We start from the raw sequence: 24,648 nt of genomic DNA, 5'->3' as shown, positions 1-24,648 counted from the left end.
ATAAATAACATTGCAGTCGTTTCAGCTTGAAGCGGTTCATGCCTATGGTTAAAGAAAGTGTATGTGTACGTGTTCGCTCGCGCATGCGTCGACGGACAACTTTCGATCGGTTCGTCTCACCGCGAAGGTGTAAAATTAGTTCGTGCATGGTCTCTAACCCAACGCTAACAGTGTATATAGAGGCAGTCATGCCTCAACAAGCATGGCAAAATAGCTGAAATGCGTCATGGCTGTCGATCTCTATTTACTCTTCCTTTGAGGGCTACGTAGGCGTAAACTACAAGGCTGCGAGGTTGACCTGAATCATCGACGGCACGGGTGTACATGTACTGCTAAACTTCGCTAGATAAATGCGTACACTGTGTTAATCTGTATAAATTAAAGTGTTAATGATTCATTGAGAGACATATTGGTGCATTTTTTTTCGAGGAAGAACTGGTTAATTTACTGTGCCTGATAAAAATACTGCGGATCGATCTTATTTAGTGAGTCGGGCAACGATTTAAAAGAAACGCGAGGCCACGTACGACTTTCCACTGCATCGTTTCGCGATTACTTATAGTAATGATGTGCATGCGGGGTGACTGGAGAAGAACGATCGAGCAATATCTATATACTTAACATACTTCAAACATAAACCACCATGCGACTGTAATAGAATGTGGAACAAGATGTATGTAAGGACTCAGCATGGAAGCATTGTAAACGTTTTTTCTGTTTTCTGACAAGGTTACAAAGAATAATGGAGGATTCAGCATCATGCATGCATTCTAAGTGTCAGCTCTTTATCTGGGGCCTTGGAAAATCTGGTCAGCTGGGGACAGGCAATGAGCACACACAGCACAACCCCCAGATGATTCAAGTGAAAAGTGACAGCAAGGGGCATGAAGCTTGGCCATGTCAGGTGTCTTGTGGAGGTTTGTACACTGCAATTGTAATGTCTGATGGGGAAATGTACACCAGTGGCTGTGCAAAATATGGTCGACTGGGCAGTGGATGTGAAGACAACAGAAGCAAGTTTGTAAGGACACCTTTACCACAAAAAGTGAAAAAGGTTTGACTCTTCTCATACCTTTTAATTTCAGGATGGTAAAAGTGAAGGAATTATCATATAATTTATAACTGCAATAATTTGTGCAAGTATATATATATATCTTTGAAGTTTCATCATCATTTTGCACTGCATTTAATTGCCTGTGCAGGTCATCCTAGTAAATCATTTTTGAATGAATCTTCTATCAGGTATCGACTGGACTGTGGCATGGAGCAGCAGTTACAGAATCCAGCAGTCTTATTGTGTGGGGATATAAGAAAGGATGTGGCGATCGCCTAGAAGGTAAGAAAGATTGTGATCAACCAGAAAGAAAATGTCATGAGTCAGCACACTCAGTCAGCATGTGGGTTCTTCCTTCAGTCTGCATCATGCCTGAGAATCATAAGGTTGTCGGTGTGGCATGTGGCTACAACTACACTCTGGCCTGGCTGAGCACTGGGGTGGTCCTGTCATGGGGAAGCGGCCATCATGGTGTTCTAGGCCATGGCTTTGTTGGTGACATTGCATCCCCTCGTCCAGTCGAGGCATTACAGTTGACAAAGATCATGGATGGAGCTGCTGGCTACTCCCACTCTGCATTTGTGACATCAGATGGATGTCTGTTCATGTGTGGCAAAGGCAAGGATGGGGCTCTAGGACTGGGTAACAAGAAGCTAGCAGATGTGACATGTCCGCAACAGGTCAGCTTTGCGGATAATGTGCAGGTGGTGAAGGTGAGCTGCAGTGTTGGTGAGCATCATGGGCACACTTTGGCTCTCACAAGACGTGGTGAAGTTTATGCCTGGGGTGATGGCTACAAGGGCAAGCTAGGGATGGGCAGCCAAGAGAGCCTGTACACCCCGGTGCAAATTGCAGCTGAAAAGTTTGACATGGAACACGTGACTGAGGTTTCTGCTGGTGGAATCCACAGTGCAGCAGCAACAGCAGAAGGAAGTATCTTCACATGGGGTTGTGGAAGTGATGGCCGATTGGGACATCCTGAGGGCCAAGGACACAGATACCTTTTTAGAAGTGATGTGCCAAGGAGGGTTGAAGCACTTGCTGCCAAAGGGAGAAGACTGGCAATGGTCAACTGTTCGTACTACCATACAGCTGCTATTGTGGGGCTTTCGTGCCCATTGTAGTGGAATCTGTTCATGGTAAAAACTAACTAGAAATCTCAATACCCAGTTTTACTAATGAAAGGTTGGCCTTTACCTGTGTCATGAATGCAGTTTAGGTGCATGTGCGAGTGTATCTGGTAAAGATGAAAAGCGTGCAAGTCAAGGTAAAAATTGGGCAGGGGGAATTCATCTTAGTGAAAGATGAAAGACAGATGATTTTGGTGGACATTTTAGTTGCAAGAAGAGTATTTGCAAGTTAAGTGAAGAGTCTTAGAACTCCATGTTCAAGAAGTAATTCCTTGCCTAACCAAGGTAACATTTGTAAATCTGTCCGTTACTTATTTTTATCTATGATTTTTGGCACTGGCGTGGAAGGGAATGGAAAATTCACGCACCAAATGTTCGTCATTTGATTAGGGGAGTAGTGAGGCAACTATGTATCTGAAACAAGAGTGTAGAAAGCTTGTGTTCCATGCAACCCTGTACTGGAAGCCAGTGAAAAATATGAAGGTTTTTATTGATCTTGTTTGAAAGATGAGCATCAATGCAGAAGTTTGGAGTTTATATAAAGTACAGCTAGTACAATAGTCAAATTTTAATAAAATAAAGGCACAAATGGGAGACTGCAGGCAGTTTTGAATGGAGAGGGAATGATGTCTGCTACTGACTTTGCTCAGCTTATGTGTAGCACTGCAGATGTAAGAAATGAAGCCATGCGTCAAAGTATGAACTAAGTTCCAGCATGGAGAATCACTCAATAAAGCCCATTCTAATGGATACAGGAATAAAGTTGCACCACTACTCCCAAGCTCCTAATAATAAACTCTGGCTTTGTGTTTTGTCCTACATTTTCCCTTACTGCGCATAGATTTTGGATCTAGTGTAAAGGATATTAACTGCACTCCCAGTAACAAACTGCCACTGTGTTCACGTTACTTTATTTATTCATGTTTTATTAGACAAAAATCTAATAAAAAATTTATCACAGACAGAGCTATTTTCTAAACTAGATGCATAAACACAAAGTTTTACTATCTTTTTCCAGACTCATGTCCTTTTTTCCTGCGAGCTTTTCTCTGCCTGCTAACTTCATCAGCAAGATCATCAGCTAATACCAATTCAGATTCCGCTAGCACCTTCTGATAGTGATTTTTTCCAGTTTCATCCAAAAAAGCGATGTCCTGAAGTAAGTTTTGTCCTGCACAGCCAGAATAATCATTTCCTTGAAAGGGAGTAATGCAAGTGCACATCATGTAAGTAACAAATGTATAGTATTGCATGTAAAGAAAACAAAACTATCTTCACAAAAATTTTCTTTTACTTAAATATTACACTGCCCTGTCGAAAGTCCTCTAAAAGATGAAATAATTTGTTAATGTATTTTACATGGCTGTTTAATGATTTGAAGCACACCCATCTTGTTCATTCAAAATGTTTTACTTTAAAACTGCTCACAAGCCATTTCTAAAATAGTTACAGAATGACTCATTTACATTAGCAAAAGTCCACGTGTTTACTGCTTTGGAGATTGATTTAAAAAAAAACTTTTCTTTAGCCCCTAAGTGCTTGTTCGTGCCACTTTGCTTTCTTTCTTCCTCATGAGCATTCATGCTTATCTAACTTTCAGTCTTCTCTTTTTCATTCCCACTGTGGCAGGTTAAGCTGATGACATCCTCATGACCCAGTAAATAAATTAAATTTTTTCTCACATTAGAAAAGTATACTACAGCTGCAAATGACAGTCTATGCTGACCATTTTATAAATAACATGCAGACCTGTTTTCCTGTCCACAACCTTTTGAAAGAATATGGGTGCTATCACTCCATTTTCATCTCCACTGCTCAGTATTACATTATTTGATGACAAGAAAAACTGCAGACCACCTACAAAAAAGTAAATTTTAAAAATGTACATATAAAGACTGATCCAAATGAAAAAGTGAAAGTATATGTCTTGTTTTCAAAGCACCTGTTTATGTTTTAACACAAACCTTGCAATCCAACTTTGTTAAGGACAAACAAAAGTCACATAAGTAACATGCTCCTGGGAACTTCAAACTTTTCACAATATTATTGGAAGCATATAAATAAAGCTCTAACCATTTCTTAAAAATTGAAAAATTATTGTATTATTATTGGTTTTGTGAAATATACACTTACTCAGAAGAGCTTTCTCCAGATCAAGATAAATCATAAGATCACAGCTGTTCCGCATTCCTGCTCAGAATACAGTATACATAACAAGTCCTTGTTATAACACTGTTAAATAGTTACTTTGACAATTTAAAGTGGTAATAACATAACCAAAGATCATAACTGATGCCAGCAAAATACGTAATGTTAACCAGGTCAAAATAAGAAATATTTTTGAGAGATTCAAAAGTTGTTCTTTGTTGGCTTAAGGCAATGGTAGTTGCTGCCTTCATGCATTTACACAAGAAGACAGCTCTAGCTTGGTGAACTGGAAACAGAATTAAAATGAAAGCTATTTTCACAACAAAAATAACAATTCTTTAAAAAGTCTCCAATTTTCATTATGCCACACCATACCAGAGAAAGTACACAGTGTAATTTATTTTCCCATATTCTTATATTCACTTACCACTGATGATGCCACTCTCTCCTGGTTCACCAGCAGCAAAATGTATGTGAGTTCTTGTCATCCTCTTCAGTCCCTGTTGAATTACACAGCCTAAAATCCTTATTACATGGACAAAATGTTAAAAATTTATCATTAAAATGTCTATGATGTATCTGTAGGCATGGATCAAAGATTGAGCTGCTCTCTGAAATATATGAAATGCCTAAAATGATGCACCTATGAACTCTTACAGCTAACACACACACATAAACTAGTACCTAAATTTTATACTGTATACGAATACATATAAACCATTTTTTTATTGGCAGCAAAAATACAACCTCGATTTTTTTCCAATACGTAATTTATATTAAACTTCATATATGCATACCTGGCGTTTGATAGATTCCCAAAATTTGTAGTAAGTGCCATGGATAACAGAAGAATATTGCTCTGCTGAGGTGATGGGCTTCAACTCTAGATCTGGCACCTTCATTAAAAATAAAAAGTATAAGTAATCGGTTCATTTGAGTTTAAACACACAGCTATAAACCTTCTCCTAGCACACACTCATTGTTAGGTAAAGGTCTGGAACTTCTTGTTGGTGTTTGTCATCCTCCAGATTTCAAAACCATACAGTAGGACAGCCTTCACATTGGTGTTGAAGATGCAGATCTTACTTCGGAAGGATAATGCTTGGGAGTTCCAGATGGACTGTTGAAAGCATGATCTTGTTGATGCAGCTTTTGATATCATTGGCTGCTCCACTGTCCTTGTTGAAAGTGCTCCACAGATACACAAAGTGATCTGTTTCAAGGATGTTCTCTCCTTGAAGATGGATTGGAAATTCCTGCTTGTTGATTCTCATCACTTCAGTCTTCTTTCTGTTGACCTTTAAGCCAGTCTTCTCTGCTTCTTCTGCTAGCTAATGTTAACCAAAGTGCACAGTTATTTAGACAGGACTTGGTTCATTTAATTGTGGGATCCTTTTCCTTAAATCTCTGTTCCATTCATAGGATGCAAGCTTTAGAAAATCTCAATTCCAACCTGCATTTGGAGACAGACCAAGACCTCCCTCTTTGTTAACATCACAAAGGTAGGATTTTCATTAACAAGGAGACATACAAACAGCATTTATAGCAAATCTTTCCATGCTACAAAACAGATGGGTTTTAAAATGAAGTAATATTCAATTATGGTTTAGGGATTTGTAGGAGTGCATCATAACTTTTCAAATTTGACAGGTCTTTAGTCTGATTATTTCTTACTTATATTTGTGACAAGAAAGTTTGCTAATAAAACAGTTTTAGATTTAAATCTTAAAATGAGAAATGTACTGACAGACTTTCCAAATTGTATAATGAACAATTTTTTTCAAAGTGAAGCAGTAAAATGAGACCCAAGTAAATTGTTGAAAATTGCTACAACGTAAATGACTTACCACTAAGGAGTGTCCTTGGTTTGCTCTTATTTTAAGTTGACCTGTTATGCTATCAGTCTCCAGATGAAATCTTTGTTTATCATTGGTGTTGACCACATCTACTATGTCTTCAGTAGTAAATCTCTTGAACTTTGGTTTCCTCAGGATATCATCTATAAAAAGAAACCCTCCTGGAATTTGAAAGAATTTGAATAATAACAAGGACTAAGAAGAAAACAAAATGCTAGTACTACTTTACAGACCACATTTCTCAACAATAATCTAAGCATATCAAATTAATTAAAGATGCAAACAATTTTAGAATTTAATTTCCTTTTATGAAAATAAAACAAAAATTGTATGTGACAAGACTGTAATGGTTGACATGTATCATAATACAGTACTGAGAAAGTGTGAGAGAGCATGATGCTAAAGCTGTGACTGGATATATACAGTTTTAACAAATACGATATTGTAGCTTTCTTCAAAAGTAGTTTTTATAGTATTGAGAGAATCTACACACCCGGTAAAAGTTGAAACCCTTCCTTCTCTGCTCCATGTCTCAATAACCACGACAAGGATTTGGACAACTGAACTGAGGGTGTGATCTGAAAATGTTAATTAAAAATAGAGTAAATATCCTGCTGTTACAGCGAAAGACAGAAAATCAATAAGACTGATACATATAGAATAATTAATGGTTATGTTAAAATCTTAAATATACCACAACATTAGGGATGTAATCTGATCTAAAACTCGAAATTGATAATGATTGTGCAGACATGAGCTTACCAAAGGATTTCGTATTAATTCTAAGAATTAATAGGAGACGAGTATCCGTATAAGTACCGATATGTCTACTTGAGGTGTAATAAGGTTAGAGAAGAAGGAGCAGGGCTGTAAAGACTTTTGTACACATAGAAGTCTGTAGTTTTGTATGATTTCGTTCGAGTGCTTGGAGTACCAGTCATGCTGCAGTGTTAAGTTTGTTGTGATAGCTGAGGTGTACAAGAGTGAATTAGAGACAACCACACAAAATAAATGATAACATTTGATCAGGTATAACTATAGAGTAAAATAAATACAACTGAACCTGTTTCCGTGACGCCATCTGTGTAGCTGAACAGTTGTTCTCCGGCAAGTTGCTAACACTTGCACAACCAGGGCATAATCAATCTCTAAAACGTTTACGTTCTTAAAATCTAGCTTAGCATATTCACCGTACCATTTGAGAATAAGGTAATTTTGCTGTCTCTCGGTAAGCATTAGCTACCACGATCAACAGCTGTCGCAGACCTTGCGCAGGAAGAACCAGCTTATGCTCAAGAATGAACAAATACGAGTGCAATCGATAGTACATCTAGAAAAGGGACTGCACGTACTGTACTCATGTAAAATCAGGAGGCAGTCAATCGATCCTTCAGTCCAGCCCTTGTACATGTCGAAGAAACGTACCATTGAATGCACTGTGTGTTAAGGGCTGGTCGGGCTTTTCATCTGCCCTCTCTTTCCCAGAGTAGTGGTTAATGCGCTGCGATTCTTGAACCATGTTTCACCTATGACTGCATTCCCACCTGCTTGCCCGCCCAACAGCTGTTCATGGGTTCATATGAGAGTTCTCATGGAAGAACGGCGGCGGAGGGAGAGCGTTTTACGTTTTCTACCAGATGTACGTCGTGCACGAGACGGGTTGAAGCCCTTTTCCATCCTCAACAGTTATAAAAGGTATAGCTAAATAGCTATAGCCAGTCTAGTTGACACACAACAGTACACACAGCACACACGTATAGTATGCATACAGTTATATATTTGGGAGTGAGTGGTAGGGTGTGTGCGTCTGCTTCCATCGCAGCAACGTACACTACTAACCCTCTGAAAGATGCTAAGCATCAGGAAATCTTGCATAATGCTTGTGGCGAGCATCAAAAGAAGAATACAAATCAAAATACAATGTATTTTATTTTATGCAAAATAAGCAAAAATCTGAAGCAATCGACTTCGATCACTACCATATCGAAGGCACCTACAACAGGGACACAGACCACAAATTCGATTTCAGAAAATAAACACTATACCGTTCTTTACCTGTTGAATCACCACACAGTTAATTAGGAACTAACACCGGAATAATATAATTAATTCAACTCTGCAGACCAATTATCCCTATGCGCATCGAAATCTCGGCTTATATCGGCCCGATATAGGTTACCTATATTGACGGGCGAGAGTACTCTTACCAACCAAGGGCCATAACCCCTAATAATGGCACGTGACTTTTAGCCAATGGTGTACGTGATCGGAACTGCGCGCCATTTGCAAAGTTGTGTTTCTTTTCGCAACAGGAATTATAATTAAGCTTCTTCAGACGTCAATTCCAATGCTGATACATGTGTTGGACTCTCAATAACAGTATGTATGATTTATATGCTCTAAATTAGCATATTTATTGAGATTTTAATTCCAGAAATGTCCAAGTTCAGTGCAGAATATTATGCTAAGAGAAGAAAGAATAGAATACACATTAACGCAGAGAGAAGTAGAAATCGGGCCCAGCAGTTCTAAAAGCTTGCAATTTGATAATTCTTTAGCCGTTAGCGATACAGAGAATTCTGACCTGTCAGAATTTTCCTCAAATAAATTGCGAAAGTGTAGGTCATGAACTTTACCATTCAAAGGCAACAGAATTTCGACAGTTCCTTCTGTTTACTGATATAGTAGCGTTAAAAGGCCATGTTTCTTATAGGCAGTATCATAATATTTTCTCTTATTTATTTATTTTTTTGTCTTGCAAGTCCTGGGCTGTGTGTGAAAAAACGCTGATTAGGCTCATAACCTTTCATGTTTATGTGTTCAAGAAGACGACCGTTTGTATGGTAAGGGATTTTTGGTGTATAATGTACTTGCTTTGTCACCAATTGCTGATAATGTTGGCAGATTTGGTCTTTTGGACTTACTGTGCCTCTGAATTTTATATTTTTTGAGGCCAGCTTAAACTTGTTCAAACACCAAACTTTCCACTGCAGCAGGTAATTAAGAATATTTGATAAAGTGCAGCAGAAGGATTGTGTTCCCAGTGGTGAACCCAAAAAACCTCATAGAGATAGTCCATTGACAACTGATTGTGACTGGAAGTATCAATTCAGACAAAATAACTTTAATGGTATTTTCTCTAAAACAAATGGTAATGACTGTATATAATGGTCAATAATTTATTTTACTGTTATTCTAGATAGCTGGCTGCTGGCATTTAAAGATGAAAGTGGTCACAGGATGTGCAACTGGCCACCACAATCTGTTGAACCAGATGCAAGCTTCATTAATTAGAGCTATAAAGCCAGATTCCTCATGTTCTATGCTTCCAATTCTCCTGCACAAGTCATTAAGTAAGTGCAATTTATTTTTTGATTCATAATATTCATAATTAATTCTTGTGTAGAAAATTTTTTATAAAGCATATGAGCATTAATGGTCAAAATGACTGCTATGTCATTGTGTGCTGCAGGAGAAAAGAAGGAAAAAAAAGACAATACCTGAACTGTTTGAACACTATAACATGTCATTAAGCCACAAATAGTGTAACTTTGGTTGTGATTTTGCCCTATAAGAGTGAAAGTGACTAAAGTGATTATATTAAAGTGAAATTTATGCTGTGCTTTTGATCTTGATTTGTGAAATCTTATTTGCCTACTTTTTTAAATATTTATTTCCATACAGATAGTGTGGCTTTGGTTATGGTGTTCGTCCTGCCAGCACAGGGACCCACAACCCCTTGGAAGGTAATTTGAAGTCATTTCGTTCATAATCATTTTAACATTTTGTTTGTTCTTACCCTCGACCAAGACTTTTGAACAGTGTTTTTTTGAAATATAACTAGAAGTGCAAAATCCCAGGTGGCTTTTGCCATATTGAAAAAAATTGAAATAAATAAGGATCACTATTTTACATGTTTTCTGCTATTGCGTTCGTTGGTTCCAGGTAAACAAGATAAACTACGGAAAGCTGTACAGCATATACTGTCTCTTCTGGAAGAGATGAAAACTGATGTGAAAGATGTGAAAAATAGGCTTGCGCAGATGGAGTACCAAACCCAAGAAAAGGAGCTGACATCTGCCACAAGGGTTACAGTTTCCCTTAAAATCTTCAAAGGATGTAGAACGTCTCGAGCTGGATTTAAAGACAGATCTAGGAAAACGAACACGAATTGGTATGTGCTTAATTATTCTGATTGGTGTCCAGTCACTTAATCCCCAGACATTTAATCCCTGACGCTTCATCCTTAAAATGAAATTTTAACTATAGTTTAACTAATGTTGTAGATTTTCAAATGATGTTGAAGTTAATAGTATAATTTGAATATTATTAATGTATTTCAATATTTATTTTAATTGTAAAACTTATTGTGATGTTTATATGAAGATAATTATTTAAATTTCAATTAAATTTTTTGCCGGCTTCATAATTTTTATAGTTAAAATTTCATTTTAAGGATGAAGCGTCGGGGATTAAGTGACTGGGAACCTTCTGATTTTTTAGAAGGAGTCAAGTGTATTTTTGCTATTCCCTTTAAACATTTTCATAGCATTTTATTGTATAGAACAAATGACATGTCTGCAATACTAAAAAGTAACAAAGGCATAGTTATGGTGGCATCAATTACAGCTGATAATAAATTTTCTGTAAGCACTTTAGCTTGGTTACAAAGATAAATATGAAACTTCCTTAATGGTTTTCATCCATATTTTGGTCTCATAATACTAGTTCTCATAACACGTATCATGATACTGCCCACAGCAAGTTTTATTTTAAAAAGTGATGTATGTTTATTATTGTCTGTTTCCAGGAATGCTATTTGGCAATGCGTGGGGGATTCAGTTTAAAGCATATCGTCAGGGACAAACGGTCTCTGCTATTTTCAAATAAATTAGCCCGGTCTTACAACTTCCATGGTCTGAAGGGAAAGAAGGGACTCAAGAACCACCCCTTTCTTGTACAAACAGTTCAGGGTAAGGATTTAAATATTTGACTCTGTGTTTTCATGAGTCATTGAGAAAAAATATTTCATTTGTCTGTAAAAGTCAATATGTTTATGCAATGTCTAGTCCTTTAATCAGCTGGTTAATTTTTGTGTAGAAAGGAATTAAGATGACAGTTGATAGACATCTTTACAGTTCCCATGTACTGGGATTGTTTTTGAAATCAGTATTTCCAGAGTTCTCCTGCCTTTAGAAATTCTACCTGAAATTGAAATGCAGTTCCACTTGTAGTTCCTTTCTGTTTATAGCCATTAAAATTTTTGTGCCACTTTACATATCTATATAATTTGCTTGTACCTTTCTTTATTTCACCTTATGTTCTGGATATTAGGGTCAGTGACCTACAATTAAGTGATTATTTTTACACAGACTTCATATTCTTATGTTTATTCTATTTTTAGATGCTGCAAGAAAAACTTGCCCTCAAGCTACTGAAGCAGAACTGCAGATGCAGATCTCTAGCTGGTTAGCTGGTGCTAGGAATTGAGAGAATGGCAGAAGGGAAAGGGCACCTGAGCACAGACTGTTAAAGTCAGTAAATAGTTCTGGGGTGGGGAACGAATTGGAGGACAAGTAAAGCTGTACAATTTTTGCATATTTAAAATTAGTTTTTTAATTAACAATTTCAATAAACATCAGAAAACGACAAATCATGTTTGTTTTTTGTAACATTTTGTTTGGCATTTATAGGGTTATTTTGATGCATTTGATATTATTGGTTTTTCTAGGAATTTTGGCATATCCTGATTTAAAAACAACGTAAATCAGAATATGCCAAAATACCTAAAATTACCAATAATAGCTGGAAATCTAGGTATCTAGGTTCACATGGGCTTCCCATATAGGAAGCCCATCTCGGCCCACGGTCGGACCTGTTTGCGCTTTCGGCGGTTGGGCCGATATAGGCTTCCCATATGGTCATAAGATAGCTCATATGGGTCCTATATGGGACACACATGGGTCCTATATGGCCTCTCCTCCAAATGCTACTAGGGATATTTAATCATATGTTAGAGCAGTTATCACTAAAACAAAGATTATAAGGATGGACACAAAAAGGAAACAAACTACAACACTGCACACCTTATCAAACTTTTTCAAGATATTTTGTTTGACTGAGTCATTCACAAGTTCGTCTGCGTCTTCCGCTTGTCCCAGTTGTACACTCTTTTCTGCTTCATCTCGCCCTTCGCATTCTTTGTGCGAGGCCCTTTGTGGTGTAAACTTTAGCTGTGCGTCACTTCCGCTTGTTCTTTTCTCTCCTTCCGTGTTAGGAACAGATGTCTGTGCCACAGTTCTCGAAGAATTGACACTGGCCAGCAGACCTGTCTGACCATTGGCATGAAAACTCACAGAGGCGAGGCTGGCTGAGCTTGCAACCTGCGATTTTTTGTGCGTTTTCCTTGAAGGACGTACCTTGACCCGAATTAACCTTGACAGGGTCCACCACAAAGTCTGCGTCAGGACGCATGAGTGATCGTGATGCAGCGACATCGTCATCACAGACAGGGCCACGACTGCAGCGCTCAGTGCCAGCAGCAGCAGACAGCACAAGACAACCACAGGCACTTCGTCTGAGGTCCTGGGAGGTAACCAGACGATATCAGAAACAGGTGATGGCGGATACAGATACAAGAATTCTATAGAGGGGAAAGTATTGCACCAATTCTACACACAATTAGACCAATTTCCGCCAAATGTCTTGCAATTGGAATATGCTAGAAACTTGCAACTAGGGTCAAAGATTAAACATGAAAGCTACCACACCCCCTCATCAGAGAAAGAAAAAAAAATACAAGTCTCTTTCTAGCATGATCACTAATCTGCTTACAGTTGAAAAGACACATCTCGATCCATGAGCATTTTAAATAATAGAAAGGTAGTTATCTTGTCTGAATGAGTCCTGTACTAAACATAGCACATGCAACTTTAGGCAAAGATTCAAATAACTTAGGACAAGATGGTAGTCCTCACGTGGGAATGTAGCTGCTTATCAAATCCAAGCAGACGACCTGGGACAGAAGGACGCTGAGCGCGAAGTTCACTCTTTCGTCGCTGGCGACGGGCACCAGGAAGGTCAGCAGCACCAGGCCGGAGATGAAGAGGAAGGGTAGCATGAGGTTCAGCACGTAGAAGCCGCTGAGCCGATGGAAGACTAGCGTGACGTCGACGGTGGAAAAGGTCAGCGGGGGTTGACCCCGGATGTTGCGGCTGCAGGCGCTGTGCACCAAGTCCCACTCGCCGGAAGCGACGTAATTGTTCATCAGCACATGGTCTAAGTCGTTGAAGAGCGTCACCTCGCGCTCCGTGTAGTCCTGCACCATGAAGGAGAAGCTGCAGGTCTGAGTGTCGAAGGGGAAGGCGGTCATGTCCAGATAGCACGGCAGCCGCAACTGCCCGGATGATCGAAAGGTCACCAGCCCCGTGTGCAGCAGCTGGTGCGAGGTGATCCACTTGTTCATGATGTCGCCGTCGTCTTCGGGACTCATGGGATTGACTCTCGGCGCCCACAGGATGGTCTGATCCGGGTGGAGAACCTCCAGGCCCCCGAACTCCGCCGGCGACCAGATAAGCAGCTGATCCAGCCACTGCGTCAACAGCACGCATCGCACAGACAGCTCCTGTCGCTGGTTGTCAACCTTCAGGACGCTTAGCAGTTGGAGGGTCACATTGACCCGAACCGGTTCCGACTGGTTTAGAGTGGGCCGGATAGTCCTGGAGTAGTTTCGGAAAAGTGTCACCTCCAGGTTAGCGGAATCTTGATAAGTGGCACCCTCTACAAACACCATCAGCAACACTGCCTGAAATAGAAAGTGGACGTGATAGTGCTCGCAACTTCGTTCCAGCGCACGTAAGCACAACATTGTTTTGTGCGTGCAGCTGCTTGTTTCCCCTAAATGAATTTGCTCATTGCCAACTCTATCTCTCTCTGTGTCCTGCGGTGTCTGAGGAAACTCCTAAACTTCGCTTAAGTAACAAATTCTTATGCATATAACTTCAAGGCTAGACTGTTGCGTGGCAACAAATGGAACCACACTGATCACCAAAGAGCTCTGCAAACTGTTTCTATTCAGAAGTAAATAAAATGGGCAGCGCGCGCCGCTGGTCCAGGGAAATTTTGAATGGAAGTTCTGATGCCAAGAACAATTAAGGTCGTTCTTGCGTCAAGCCTATTTAACAACTAATTCTCTTTATTATATAAAATAAGCAGAAGGTTTATTGTTAAAGAAATGTCTTCAGTTATATATAAACAAATATAGGTAGTTTTTTCCCACAAAAAGGATGAAAAACTCTTCAGGCAATCTACATAGGCGTCTGTGCAAGTTATCCTACGGATTCGCAAAAATTGTCATTGAAGTAAAAGAAACATTAGGAGAAAGAATTGCTTTAACTCTGTAAATAACTTGCTGTTTGCAAACCTTCAAAGACGGATTTCTGAAGATTTCAGCTGCCTTGTTTACCGTCTTAGGCCGAAAGGTGGATTATTATTTCTAGAATTAATGTAATGTCGCTCGGTGTTTGTCTTTACTGCCCCGGCTGTCTCCAATACACTTCGGAATCCCCCGGATTGCCCTGCTCCCTTGCCCAGCTGAGACATGCATCCTCACTGTCAGCATTTAAGCAGCGGCTGAAGACACCTTTGTTCTGTGACGCTTTTGACTGTGGGTGCTTATGTGCTGGTGTCAAACATCGTTTTGCTGTATGTACCGTTACGATCTTAGTATTATTTTTATAAAACATTGTGAGCTCTTAGGAAAACAGTGTTTTATATCCAATGGTCATTTTTATTGTTATTATTATGATGAATTAAATGGAATCAGTATACTCATTATTGTTGGAATCAAATGCAGTTTACATCAGCAGGCTCTTCACTAATTTTTACACGATTTCAGTTCACGTCATGAGGAATTTATTATAATCATTTTTAAATGAATTCAGAGAACAATCCCAATGTAAGCACTTCCACAATACCCAAGCTGCAATGTTGGAGTACTGGACAAACTAAAGAATGCTACAGATAATTTGGTTGCAAACTTTTAAACATCAGTGCAATCAATGACAAATTCCCAAGCATAGCAGGTGCAAACAAAAGATGTGAGGTTATGTGCCTGTTACAAGCAAAAAAACTGATGTACATTGGAAAAAGTATTTGGCAACCGATTGCAAAATCAACTCATTTGGTTTGCTTAGAAGCCAGGTTATCTAGTGCAAAATGTTTTGTTACATTTTGTACTAAACTGATAGTTGAGAAAGAGAGCACAGTCTGCCATTTCAGTTTTCCTAGAATTCTGAATTATTGGTCTTTTGAGGAAGTTGGAGGTGGAGGGATGTAAAAGAGCTTAAACGTCACTAGTTTTGCAATTAACTCAATTATCCAGTAAACTTTGGGAAAGAACTTTAGAAACTTTGATCATCCTGCATTTGTATTTTCTCTCCATGCCTGGTGTTTCCTACACTGAAATACTTTCCTTTTGTAAAATAATTAATGAGATGTAAGCAGTGTGGACCAAACTCTGTAACCTATATTTAGTTAACAGATTTGCCGGTGCAAATTAGTAGAAAATACCAAATTGCAATGGTTTTGTTGATCAAATCTGTAGCTGTTCTCAGTATGCAGCAAAATTACATGCATCACATGATCTCAACAAAGGAAAAGACTCAACTGTCAAAAATTGGAATACCAAAATGCTTTGGAACAAAGGTATATTTTATTTGCCATACAAGTTCAGCACAATTTTTGTTATTTGCAACACTAATCAGTCATGTCAGCAAAAGTTATCCATGACTGAAAAATGTCTGTTTGGTTAGCTTATCAATCCCTAGTCATAATTTGAGGTCCAAAGCAATTTGAACAACTACATGGACAAGGTGCATGAGGTCAATGATATTTTATGTTAGTAAATGTACCTAAGCTTGTCCAATGGCTTGCTCATTTTCAGTGCTATGACTGATGATACACAGCACAGATGTCGATTACCTTTATCCCATCTTTGTGAGAAACATGTTTTACATCCCAAAGACAATCTCCTTTTCACTCAAGGTTTGGTTTCCATTTTGAGTTTATTGGAGAATAAGGAGCAAATAAGTGTTAAGAGTTGCAATACTAATAAAGAAAACAATGGAATTTTAAAATGGTTTAAAACAGTAACAAATGTATAGTTAATTTTACTGACTTAGCTGATCAGAGCGCTTTTCTCACCTCAAAGAGTTACAATAAGTATAAAACCATATGGTCTAATCAGTAACTGTATAACATCACTTGCCACTCAGCCATCTGTCATTCTCCCCCAGCTATTATCTCCAACTAAACATTTCTTTTTAAAACTGAAGATTTTAACATGTTACAATATGTTTCAGTAATAAACAATTAAATATCCATTAAAAATGCAGTAATTTTGAATGCCATTCTCCCATTGCAGAATAGGGCTGAAATGACATCAGCAACAGAATCTCAAAGACAAATATATTTTCAGTTAAACAGAGGTCTGACGGTAGTTCTTAGTATCAATGATCTTTTTGCCACACATTGCACAGATACCTGAAACAGAAAGTAATAACCACTGGTGTATGGTGGCAAGTGGAAAGTAAAAATAGAAAAAAAGGGGCATGTAACAAGAGCTCTTAACTATGTGGCAAAGTTCACAATTGTTTTATGCATAAACATGTATTAAAAAGTATCTAATTTATATATTTGATACTTTTTATGACCTTATGAATCTTTCTGACTTTCATTTCTTCAATATTAATAGTTTCCTTCATGAACTTGTCTTTTCAGAATATACAACACTATTTTGATTTGTTTTTAATATCCCTAGAAAATTATATTTGTATTACCCGATAAAACTTTGTTCTATTTTTTCACATTTTGATATTTTTATCTTACCTTTTTTGTAAGCACAACCTGAAACAAATACAATATCTCTGATACAGTAATAAAAAGCCACAGAAAAAAAAAGAATTGCTTGAATTGCAAACAATTCTTAGCAAGATTTGGTCTAGAATTTCCTATTATTTGAGAAATCTATAGCTCTAAAAATCACATTATTTTAACTCCATTCTCTTTCTTCTCACCCATCTGTGACTTATTTCTCTAAATGATGTAAAAGAACAAAGAAAGTAACCAGCAATGTTTTGCTATAGTAACAATTCACAAATTAAAACTTGTCATAACTGAAATACAAATTCTCCAAAATAAACAATGCCTCAATTTTTTTCACAAGTAACAAATTCTTCAGAAAATTCAAACACCATCACATTTAATGAAAAACATATTTTATTCTACCACAAAGCCATTAAAACCAAGAAGTCACTGAGATGCTGTATGACATACCCTGGCAATAGTGTGATCCAGGCTGATGGACTGAAGACTTGCAAACTCTGCATTTCTCAAAGGATCCTGATGAATAGGGGTTGAACCTAAGAAAAATAGAGAATGGACTCAAAATTAAAACATTTAAATACCCTATTAATAAGAAGTAAACATTATGTCAACATAATATGTTCCAATTTAAAAAAGAATTAGATAACAGAGAAGCAAGAAATCAACCAAGAAACTAACGAGAACAACTTCCATGCTGTGCACAGTTCTTTATAGCTGAAGTAAAGAGTTCCCTGTTACACAACCATAACCCAACTATGTCATAAACTTGCATTGGTATGTTGAAGTTTCAGACAAATGTGGTTCAGGATTACACCACCAATAATTACTGATAAAGGTTTTAATTACTTTTTTTGTTGCTTCAAATCCCTTCAATGAATACTGTATATCTCTATCCAGAACTATATCACATAGAAAATTACTAATGGTGACAAAAAACACAAAATATTTCTTTTGCTGTTCTAAAAAGACCACCCCCAAAATACCACAATGCACAAGTTTAAACATCCCCTGTTCTCTTTTACTACATAACATGTGAACTACCTCATGGGAGAATGTAAGTTTATTGCTATGTCTGCAGAAATGTACTACAGATGACCTTTTTTTTAATACTTTTCTTTTTCACCTGTTCTTTTTGGCTGTTAGTGCTTTGTTTTCACCAACCACTCGACCTCCACCCTCTGCAAAAAAAGAAAATATAAATAGACAAATAATGGGAGTAACCAGGTTCACCTGGGATGATTTCTTAGTAATAATAATACGTTTATTTATATAGCACTTTTCCCCACCATTAAAGGTGGGATCAAAGCACTTCGCTTAAGAAAAGAAACACACACACACAAACATAATAATAATGAATGCTGGTCTCAAAAACAATCACTGAAAAATAGCTGAATTCTAGCAATAACATCATCAAGTTAGTTTTACAATCAGCCAGATTCTGTTCAAGAATTTCCGGACTGAAATACTGGAGGCAACCATCAGCAGTTGGGTTGTCTCAGACTGTTAACAAGTGCTGGCCTCCTACAGCTGTGGAGGCCAGTGAGAAACACCTCTTGACTAGCTGATATTAAAACATGGCTAGCCTTCACACTCCTATGTATGACACTTTTGCTATGCAAGTATTCTAGAGCATGCAGGATTTTTTCATTCAACTTTTGAACATCATTTTCAGTTTGGCATATACATGCATGGCATCCGTGTCACCACACTGAAGCATATCTATTCTTGACATACCAAACATAATGTGCTGAACTCCTCATCCTCACCCCCTCCCTTCTGGAACTTGTCACTCACTTTATACACCCCCCAACTATCTTGCTGCTGTGGTACCCCACCCAACCCCAAAATCTTGTCTTTTGCTGTCATATGATCTGCTGAAATTATTATGTTACCCATGCAGCATAACACAAGTATGTTGCATTTTTTTTCCGGTGCAGTATTATTTCTTAAAGCCAGTGGTAATATCTTAAAAAGTAGAAAAATAAAAATGCTCTACAGCAAAATACACCCACCCACAACTCATCCATAATCAAAACAAACTTTTCTTCCAATAGGGTAGGGATTGGACAAACAGTGTGGATGTGATCAGCTATCAATGGCCACCCACCACACTTACACATTGCTAAATTCTGCTTTATAAGACTTTAACAAACTATTGTTTTTTTCTTCTTCTTGCTGAATGTTCCTCTCTTTCTATTCCATTCCTTTGTGAATTACTAATACTGTTAAGAACTCTTGTCAAGGCATATAAAGTCCAGTGTGATATCCATGACCATACCAACATTTGAATACTAACATTAATATATGATAATACTATTATCATCTTTTGCAAGTTGATCTGTTGTCTTGCACACGAGGCAATTAAAAATGTTCAAGTGCTGCTAAGTAAAATTGAAAATGCTAACAAGCATTTATGAAAATGATCTGGTGCTGTCAGTTAATAGTAAGACACCCAAGCAAGAATTCAACACAAACAATATCAGACAATTGCATCATGTAAATATAAACACTTAGTAAATAGTAAACAATCTGCTCTTTTCTGTTCCTTAAACAATGATAGGACAGACATTAGCTATTAAGACTGCAGCAAACAAAAAGATTACATCAATTCATACCTATCAAAAGAATAATTTTTAAAAATTTTGCACATCAAATGGATACATTTTTTAAGATTCAACCCTTCTCTAAAACTTATAATTTTTATCTGAAATAACTGATAAATTAAAATAAATATAACAATATTTTACCAGTTGTATTTCTGGCTCCGGACTTCCATGGGTCTGGTGTGATCACTTTTCCAAGTTTCTTTTGACCTAAAATAACATATAACTATTATACACATATAACACTTTCAAACTGACTGATAAAATTAGATTAAGAAATAATACAACGAACTCGACAGACTGAAAAGAAACATACGTACGTTCTATACAGCCAGTCGTTTAGTTTATGACCATTTTACCATACATTTTTCTAAACTTTAGTTCTGTACCTTTACATCAATACTACAATTTCTACTGATATAATTATGTTCTATAAATAAGTGAAAATTTGGTTAGAAATAGTAAAACAGTTATCATAAATCCTCAAATAGTCCAATCGTCCAGTGTATTTATCATTTCAGCATTGTGTTAAAAGGATGAAAATTTAAGATTAAAACCAGTAATTCGTTGTGTATTTTTAAGACCCTTTCTTTTATCATATTAGATATTCCACGGTAAACCGACAAAATAATTAACTGAGTTTTTAAAACTATGTAATTTTTCTTACACTTTTCGCAAACCATTCTTCTCCTCTTGTTTATGCCAAAGGTGATTCTCAGCCGGAAGTTAATAGGTCGTAAAAATGAAAATGGTCAACGGAAACAACAAAATCATAATAAGTCTGTGCTGAAAATATATATTATGTTTCAGTAAACGAAGCAATTATGCATATGAAAAACTTAAAACTCGATTATGAAAGTCAAAGATCTGTGATCTGAGACTGACGTATTCTGTTCGCGACAAGTCTGGAAGGAGTGTAAGTGTTTGAGACCGGGAGAGAAAGAGATGATAAGATAATAATTTGTTTTCCTATGGACGTTATTGCCATATCTTAATAATGCCTACCACTTTTCTTGAGATTCACTGCACGTTTCTGTCAGATTATGACGTTCGTTTGTCGTCGCGGTTCCAGTGATGGTTGGTTGCATGGTTTCTTTGGTCCACCTAGAGGTAATTTCGCGCGGGGGTGGGGGAGTAGGAGGAAAACTGAGTACCTAGAGAAAACCCCCGACGGCCAATATGAAATCAGAATAAAGGTTTCTAATAGGAAGATTCCAACGCTTATGTCTCTAAAACTGACTATTTTCTAAATAAGAACATTAACTTCAAAAACAGTCTCACCCAGCTGTGAATATAGCGTCATAGAAACAACGAACGCCACGTACCCCACCACTACACACACACAAGGAAATAGCAAAAAGTAATATGGGCAAGTCACCATCGGTTGAGGCAACATCTGCGGTTGTTGTTAATCTCTTTGAAGTTACTGTTCATTTTAGGTAAAGATGGGAAGCGATCTTTGCCCTATAAATGTCACTCGTTTAAAGTCTACAGTGACAAAAGTGAGTGGACCAAGTGGTCTATGGGAGACAACCCATTTAAAGGTTTGCTCTGAGGTTTGCAAGTTCTCTCCCAGTAGACCGTCTTCCCACTTACATTTGTCACTGGTAGACATCTCGTTTGACTTCGGTGCCTACAATGAATGTAGGAGTGGATACATAGGCCAGGGCTTGGTGCTAAAATAAACTCAAGGTTTAAGTTAGTGCTATAATAAAAGTAAGTCTGGAGTTGATGTGTTAAAGTGTGAGAGACCTTCCACCCAGAGTATCGATGACATCGCAGGTCTGTTTACGGAAACTGCTGACACATCGATAAACAAACCAACTTTCAAGTATCAAGTTTTAAAAAAGAGATGAAAGTATGTGATATTCAGTATCAATGACAGAAACTGTAAATATGCTAAACGTAGTAATCTTTGTGGAAAGCAATATTAATGTTGGTGCATGATATTTTTAGTGTTCCTTCGTTAATAAACAGATAAATGGGTTTCCCGAATATAATAACTTGAATTCTATCCCTCCTCTCTCTGTCTGTCTGTCTCTCCCTCTTACCAACACCCATACCTTTCTCTCCCTCTCTCTCTCAGACTGTGATACAACAGGTGCCTCTGTTACAAACGAGAGCGTATTGGGTCCTCTGACGACAGACACTGTAACTTGTTCTGTAGCAACCCAATTCCGCCTTAGAAGACTGTCACCTGATTCAGCTTCTTCGACATTTTTTCAAACAGTGGTTCACCCGAAAGGAACAGAATCTGTGCTAAAATTAACTTCGAATAAATCCATTACTGCTGCAAAAAATATCCAAGCAATTTTCTTGCTGAGACATGTTCACCCGAAATGAACCTGGCACCACCCTCCCACCTGACACAAGATTACAAAGTGTCGGTGAACGTCTTCGATGGCCTGTCGGGGTTTTCGTTTGCAAATTTCAAACAACAGCTAGGCGCATTCAAGAAAAGTTACACGTAGAGCAGTTTGCTGACAACAGCGTTTGTATTTGGAGGGAAGGGGTGTGTTGGGGAAGTGGAATATCTCCGTCTTGGAATGCGATTATATTGAATCTAGTTTTCTGAAACTTTTGAAGAGGTTTTTGTTTTTTTTTTTTTTGCCTTTTGTGTGTGTATATTTTGTTTTTTCTTTTTTATTTTCGGTTTTTTTTTTTTTTTGGCGCGACATCTCCCTCAACCACCTTTTTTAAGGGTATACCAGTTTAGTGCTGACATTTTCAAGTCTTTGTTCTTCGGGTTGGCTTGGGCTTTGGCTTCTCTTACGCAATACATCAAGAAAATCTTCCGTGTTTTGCTCGACATTTCTCCCTGGCGTGCTTCGAATCAATGGCTTGCAGAGCTTCTCACAGACACTAGGATGTTGATCTGCGCGAAAATTCGCATCCTACAGATGACATTGCCTCGGCAACAAACTACCCAGTCAATTTTCCAATTTCTGGCAAAAATGTGAGGTGTGTTGAGCGTTTACTGCTTGTAGACAGATATTCCACTGCACCTAGCATGTTTTTTTCTGCATTTACACGCGTTTTGCTTTTGCGCCTGTATGAGTGTATGGGGAAAAAAGACAGTAGGACAGACCAACATACAAAGCAAGGTAGGTAGGAGGGCAGGTAGACAGACAAGAGGACAAGTAGGCAGAACCAATGAATGCTGACACATGAAATTCTGTCGGTTAAGCGACAAAGGGATGCAAGTTGCCCAAGTCTGTGCCGTGGTTATTGTCAACACTTTACCATCACGGCAACAATCATTTTGTTTTATGGGAGACGAAATTATAATATTTTCATCTAGAGGCGATCCCCACCACCACCACCTTCCTCCAAATTCGACACTTTTTAAATTTGCACCCACACATCTACACCCAGTCCCAACCATATACCCATCACCCACCTATCCATCGCACGCACGTGCACACGCACACATATATTTGAAATCGAAGGAACAAACTCGATCCACACCTGACCCGGTGACCTACTGGCCGAAACACGCAGTGGAGGGTGACATTGCGGCATCTGGGCTCAAGCTCTAAGACTGGGTTCGAATTTCCAACGATCGGGGAAGGTTGAAGAAAAGTGCGACGTCGCTGATGCTGACAGCTTCATCTCCTTTCCCCCTCTCCCGCTCCACCCACCGTCTCTGACTCAGGTCACTGTGTCACGTATTGACCGTCCTCTTGTTCCCCCATCCTCTTTCTCCAGCTCGCGCCACCATGTCACGCATCGACAGCTGCGCAGCGAAGGTCACGAAGTCACGTATCGACAGTCGCGGCGTGGGTCACCGTGTCACGTCAGCCTGTCGCCTGTCGTCTTACTTCCCAAAGCTGGAGCGGCCAGTTAGTGAGTGAGGGGTATAGATATTTTTAATTCAGTGAGTGAGATACCTGTATCGAGACCTTACCAATCAGCGAATTAGCGGGACTCTTGCAATGGGACCGCGCAAGGTTAAAGCACTTGAACCACCAATCTGCAGGTCAGCAGATCCATGTACTGACCAGAAATGAGAAGAAGTCCCCTGCGTCACGAGGGTATCGAAATCTGTTAAAGTGCGCTCCTCCTGGTTCGAAGGTCGTTACTCTAAAGACTATTTGCGCTTCGCTTCTCCAACGTCTGCAGGTAGCGGTATTGGGAAACCGAGGTGCAAGGTGTTGAGTAGCAGAACATCAATAAGGACCTTGCTGTGAAAGAGCACACCAGAAACAAGAAAACAGATCTTGCCCGGTGGTGAAAAACAATGATAGCATTAACCAGCCAACTGCAACAAAACAATGCCTGTGTGTACAGCTCAAATTCAACCGTAGTCTTTCCCTCTCCTTCTCTGAATGTCCACACCTCTCTGAATATCTGCGTGTGTGCTTGAGAGAGAGAGAAGATTAAAGTGGGAATATGTATGTGTATTTTAAAAGCTGTTTTTTTTTAAATCGAAAGCTTTGGCGTGATAAAATAACTCAGTTTTGAACTCCTATTCACAGGAAACCACATGCAAAGAAAAGGCAGTTGGTCAGAGATGGCGCGTCCTGCAACGGGTAGGTGGATCGTGTGGGCGTGTAAAGAAAACCTGACACCCGTCGCATTAAAGGCTCTCCCCTTGAGTGCTCCCTTTGTCTGCTTCAGCCTTAGTAACAGGTGTGTGAGGGGCACGCTGCTGTTAGCCGGACGAGAAAAAAGGTTCTCAGAACCTCGTCATGGGACGAAAGAGAGAGTGTTTCTTGTGCGTGAGCTGACCCTGTCCTATTCTTGTCGCATTTTAGAACCTTGTATATTCGTTAGAACCTGTCAACTCGCAGAAACGACAGCAGTGAGACAAATTTGCCACCAAATCTCTTATCAAGTAAAGAAGAAGCAGACAGTCGAGTGGTTAGAGCTCTCCAAACTGAGAGGCCCAATCCCCGTGTGACCCAACAAACTTCCCCAGTCGACCCACCTGTCAGGAATGGGTACCTTTAAAAAAATAAACTTTTAGCTTA

At 38.6% G+C, this 24,648-nt stretch overlaps 4 protein-coding genes and 1 long non-coding RNA gene across 10 annotated transcripts; 2 read left to right on the top strand and 3 right to left on the bottom strand.

Annotated features, from left to right (window-relative positions):
- Nucleotides 1-28: 28 nt before the first annotated feature.
- On the top strand, nucleotides 29-3,193 carry LOC112570509 (ultraviolet-B receptor UVR8-like). 5 transcript variants are annotated; one of them, XM_025248963.1, is made up of 3 exons: nucleotides 29-127; nucleotides 730-1,054; nucleotides 1,243-3,193. In XM_025248963.1, exons 1-3 carry the CDS (start codon nucleotides 39-41, stop codon nucleotides 2,176-2,178), a joined length of 1,350 nt encoding a protein of 449 aa, XP_025104748.1. In that variant the 5' UTR covers nucleotides 29-38; the 3' UTR covers nucleotides 2,179-3,193. The 5 variants fall into 5 exon arrangements, with proteins under 5 accessions (XP_025104748.1, XP_025104752.1, XP_025104751.1 ...); XM_025248967.1 differs by having other exon boundaries at nucleotides 87-320; XM_025248966.1 differs by having other exon boundaries at nucleotides 87-523.
- On the bottom strand, nucleotides 3,080-7,406 carry LOC112570517 (tRNA 2'-phosphotransferase 1-like). Of its 2 annotated transcripts, none has more exons than XM_025248990.1 (8): nucleotides 7,252-7,406; nucleotides 6,682-6,766; nucleotides 6,180-6,349; nucleotides 5,130-5,228; nucleotides 4,760-4,832; nucleotides 4,318-4,374; nucleotides 3,934-4,041; nucleotides 3,080-3,355 (listed from the first exon to the last, which is right to left on the bottom strand). In XM_025248990.1, the coding sequence occupies exons 1-8, from the start codon at nucleotides 7,267-7,269 to the stop codon at nucleotides 3,189-3,191; spliced, it is 777 nt and encodes a 258-aa protein (XP_025104775.1). In that variant the 5' UTR covers nucleotides 7,270-7,406; the 3' UTR covers nucleotides 3,080-3,188. The 2 variants fall into 2 exon arrangements, with proteins under 2 accessions (XP_025104775.1, XP_025104777.1); XM_025248992.1 differs by having other exon boundaries at nucleotides 3,090-3,355; nucleotides 3,911-4,041.
- Nucleotides 7,407-9,603: 2,197 nt separating this feature from the next.
- On the top strand, nucleotides 9,604-12,424 carry LOC112570522. The gene is made up of 4 exons (XR_003100639.1): nucleotides 9,604-9,934; nucleotides 10,134-10,362; nucleotides 10,999-11,161; nucleotides 11,593-12,424. It is a non-coding gene; the product is annotated as an uncharacterized LOC112570522 (long non-coding RNA).
- A 24-nt stretch (nucleotides 12,425-12,448) lies between these two features.
- LOC112570434 (neuronal acetylcholine receptor subunit alpha-2-like) lies at nucleotides 12,449-15,723 on the bottom strand (the record flags this gene model as incomplete). The annotated part of the gene is made up of 2 exons (XM_025248847.1): nucleotides 13,166-15,723; nucleotides 12,449-12,773 (listed from the first exon to the last, which is right to left on the bottom strand). Coding segments are annotated over exons 1-2 (1,215 nt in total), but the record flags the coding sequence as incomplete, so codon positions are not given.
- Nucleotides 15,724-15,881: 158 nt separating this feature from the next.
- On the bottom strand, nucleotides 15,882-20,460 carry LOC112570520 (cysteine-rich PDZ-binding protein-like). The gene is made up of 6 exons (XM_025249002.1): nucleotides 20,343-20,460; nucleotides 19,820-19,885; nucleotides 18,196-18,250; nucleotides 17,523-17,608; nucleotides 17,076-17,093; nucleotides 15,882-16,730 (listed from the first exon to the last, which is right to left on the bottom strand). Exons 1-6 carry the CDS (start codon nucleotides 20,356-20,358, stop codon nucleotides 16,666-16,668), a joined length of 306 nt encoding a protein of 101 aa, XP_025104787.1. The 5' UTR covers nucleotides 20,359-20,460; the 3' UTR covers nucleotides 15,882-16,665.
- Nucleotides 20,461-24,648: the final 4,188 nt, after the last annotated feature.

Source organism: Pomacea canaliculata, linkage group LG8 (genome assembly GCF_003073045.1).
Source record: "Pomacea canaliculata isolate SZHN2017 linkage group LG8, ASM307304v1, whole genome shotgun sequence".
NCBI lineage: Eukaryota > Metazoa > Mollusca > Gastropoda > Architaenioglossa > Ampullariidae > Pomacea > Pomacea canaliculata.
Note: the sequence above shows the minus strand (reverse complement) of the source record. Positions and strands in the feature narration are given on the sequence as shown.

Coding starts and splice junctions, on each gene's coding strand:
- LOC112570509 (XM_025248963.1), top strand. CDS start 39: ATGCCTATGGTTAAAGAAAGTGTATGTGTACGTGTTCGCTCGCGCATG. Junction 128..729: donor CGGTTCGTCTCACCGCGAAG/GTGTAAAATTAG, acceptor TTTTCTGACAAG/GTTACAAAGAATAATGGAGG. Junction 1,055..1,242: donor TACCACAAAAAGTGAAAAAG/GTTTGACTCTTC, acceptor ATCTTCTATCAG/GTATCGACTGGACTGTGGCA.
- LOC112570517 (XM_025248990.1), bottom strand. Junction 4,042..4,317: donor TCTGGAGAAAGCTCTTCTGA/GTAAGTGTATAT, acceptor ACTTTTTTGTAG/GTGGTCTGCAGTTTTTCTTG. Junction 3,356..3,933: donor GGTTGTGGACAGGAAAACAG/GTCTGCATGTTA, acceptor CTGGCTGTGCAG/GACAAAACTTACTTCAGGAC.
- LOC112570520 (XM_025249002.1), bottom strand. Junction 18,251..19,819: donor CGGAGCCAGAAATACAACTG/GTAAAATATTGT, acceptor CTTTTTTTGCAG/AGGGTGGAGGTCGAGTGGTT. Junction 17,609..18,195: donor CTAACAGCCAAAAAGAACAG/GTGAAAAAGAAA, acceptor TATTTTTCTTAG/GTTCAACCCCTATTCATCAG.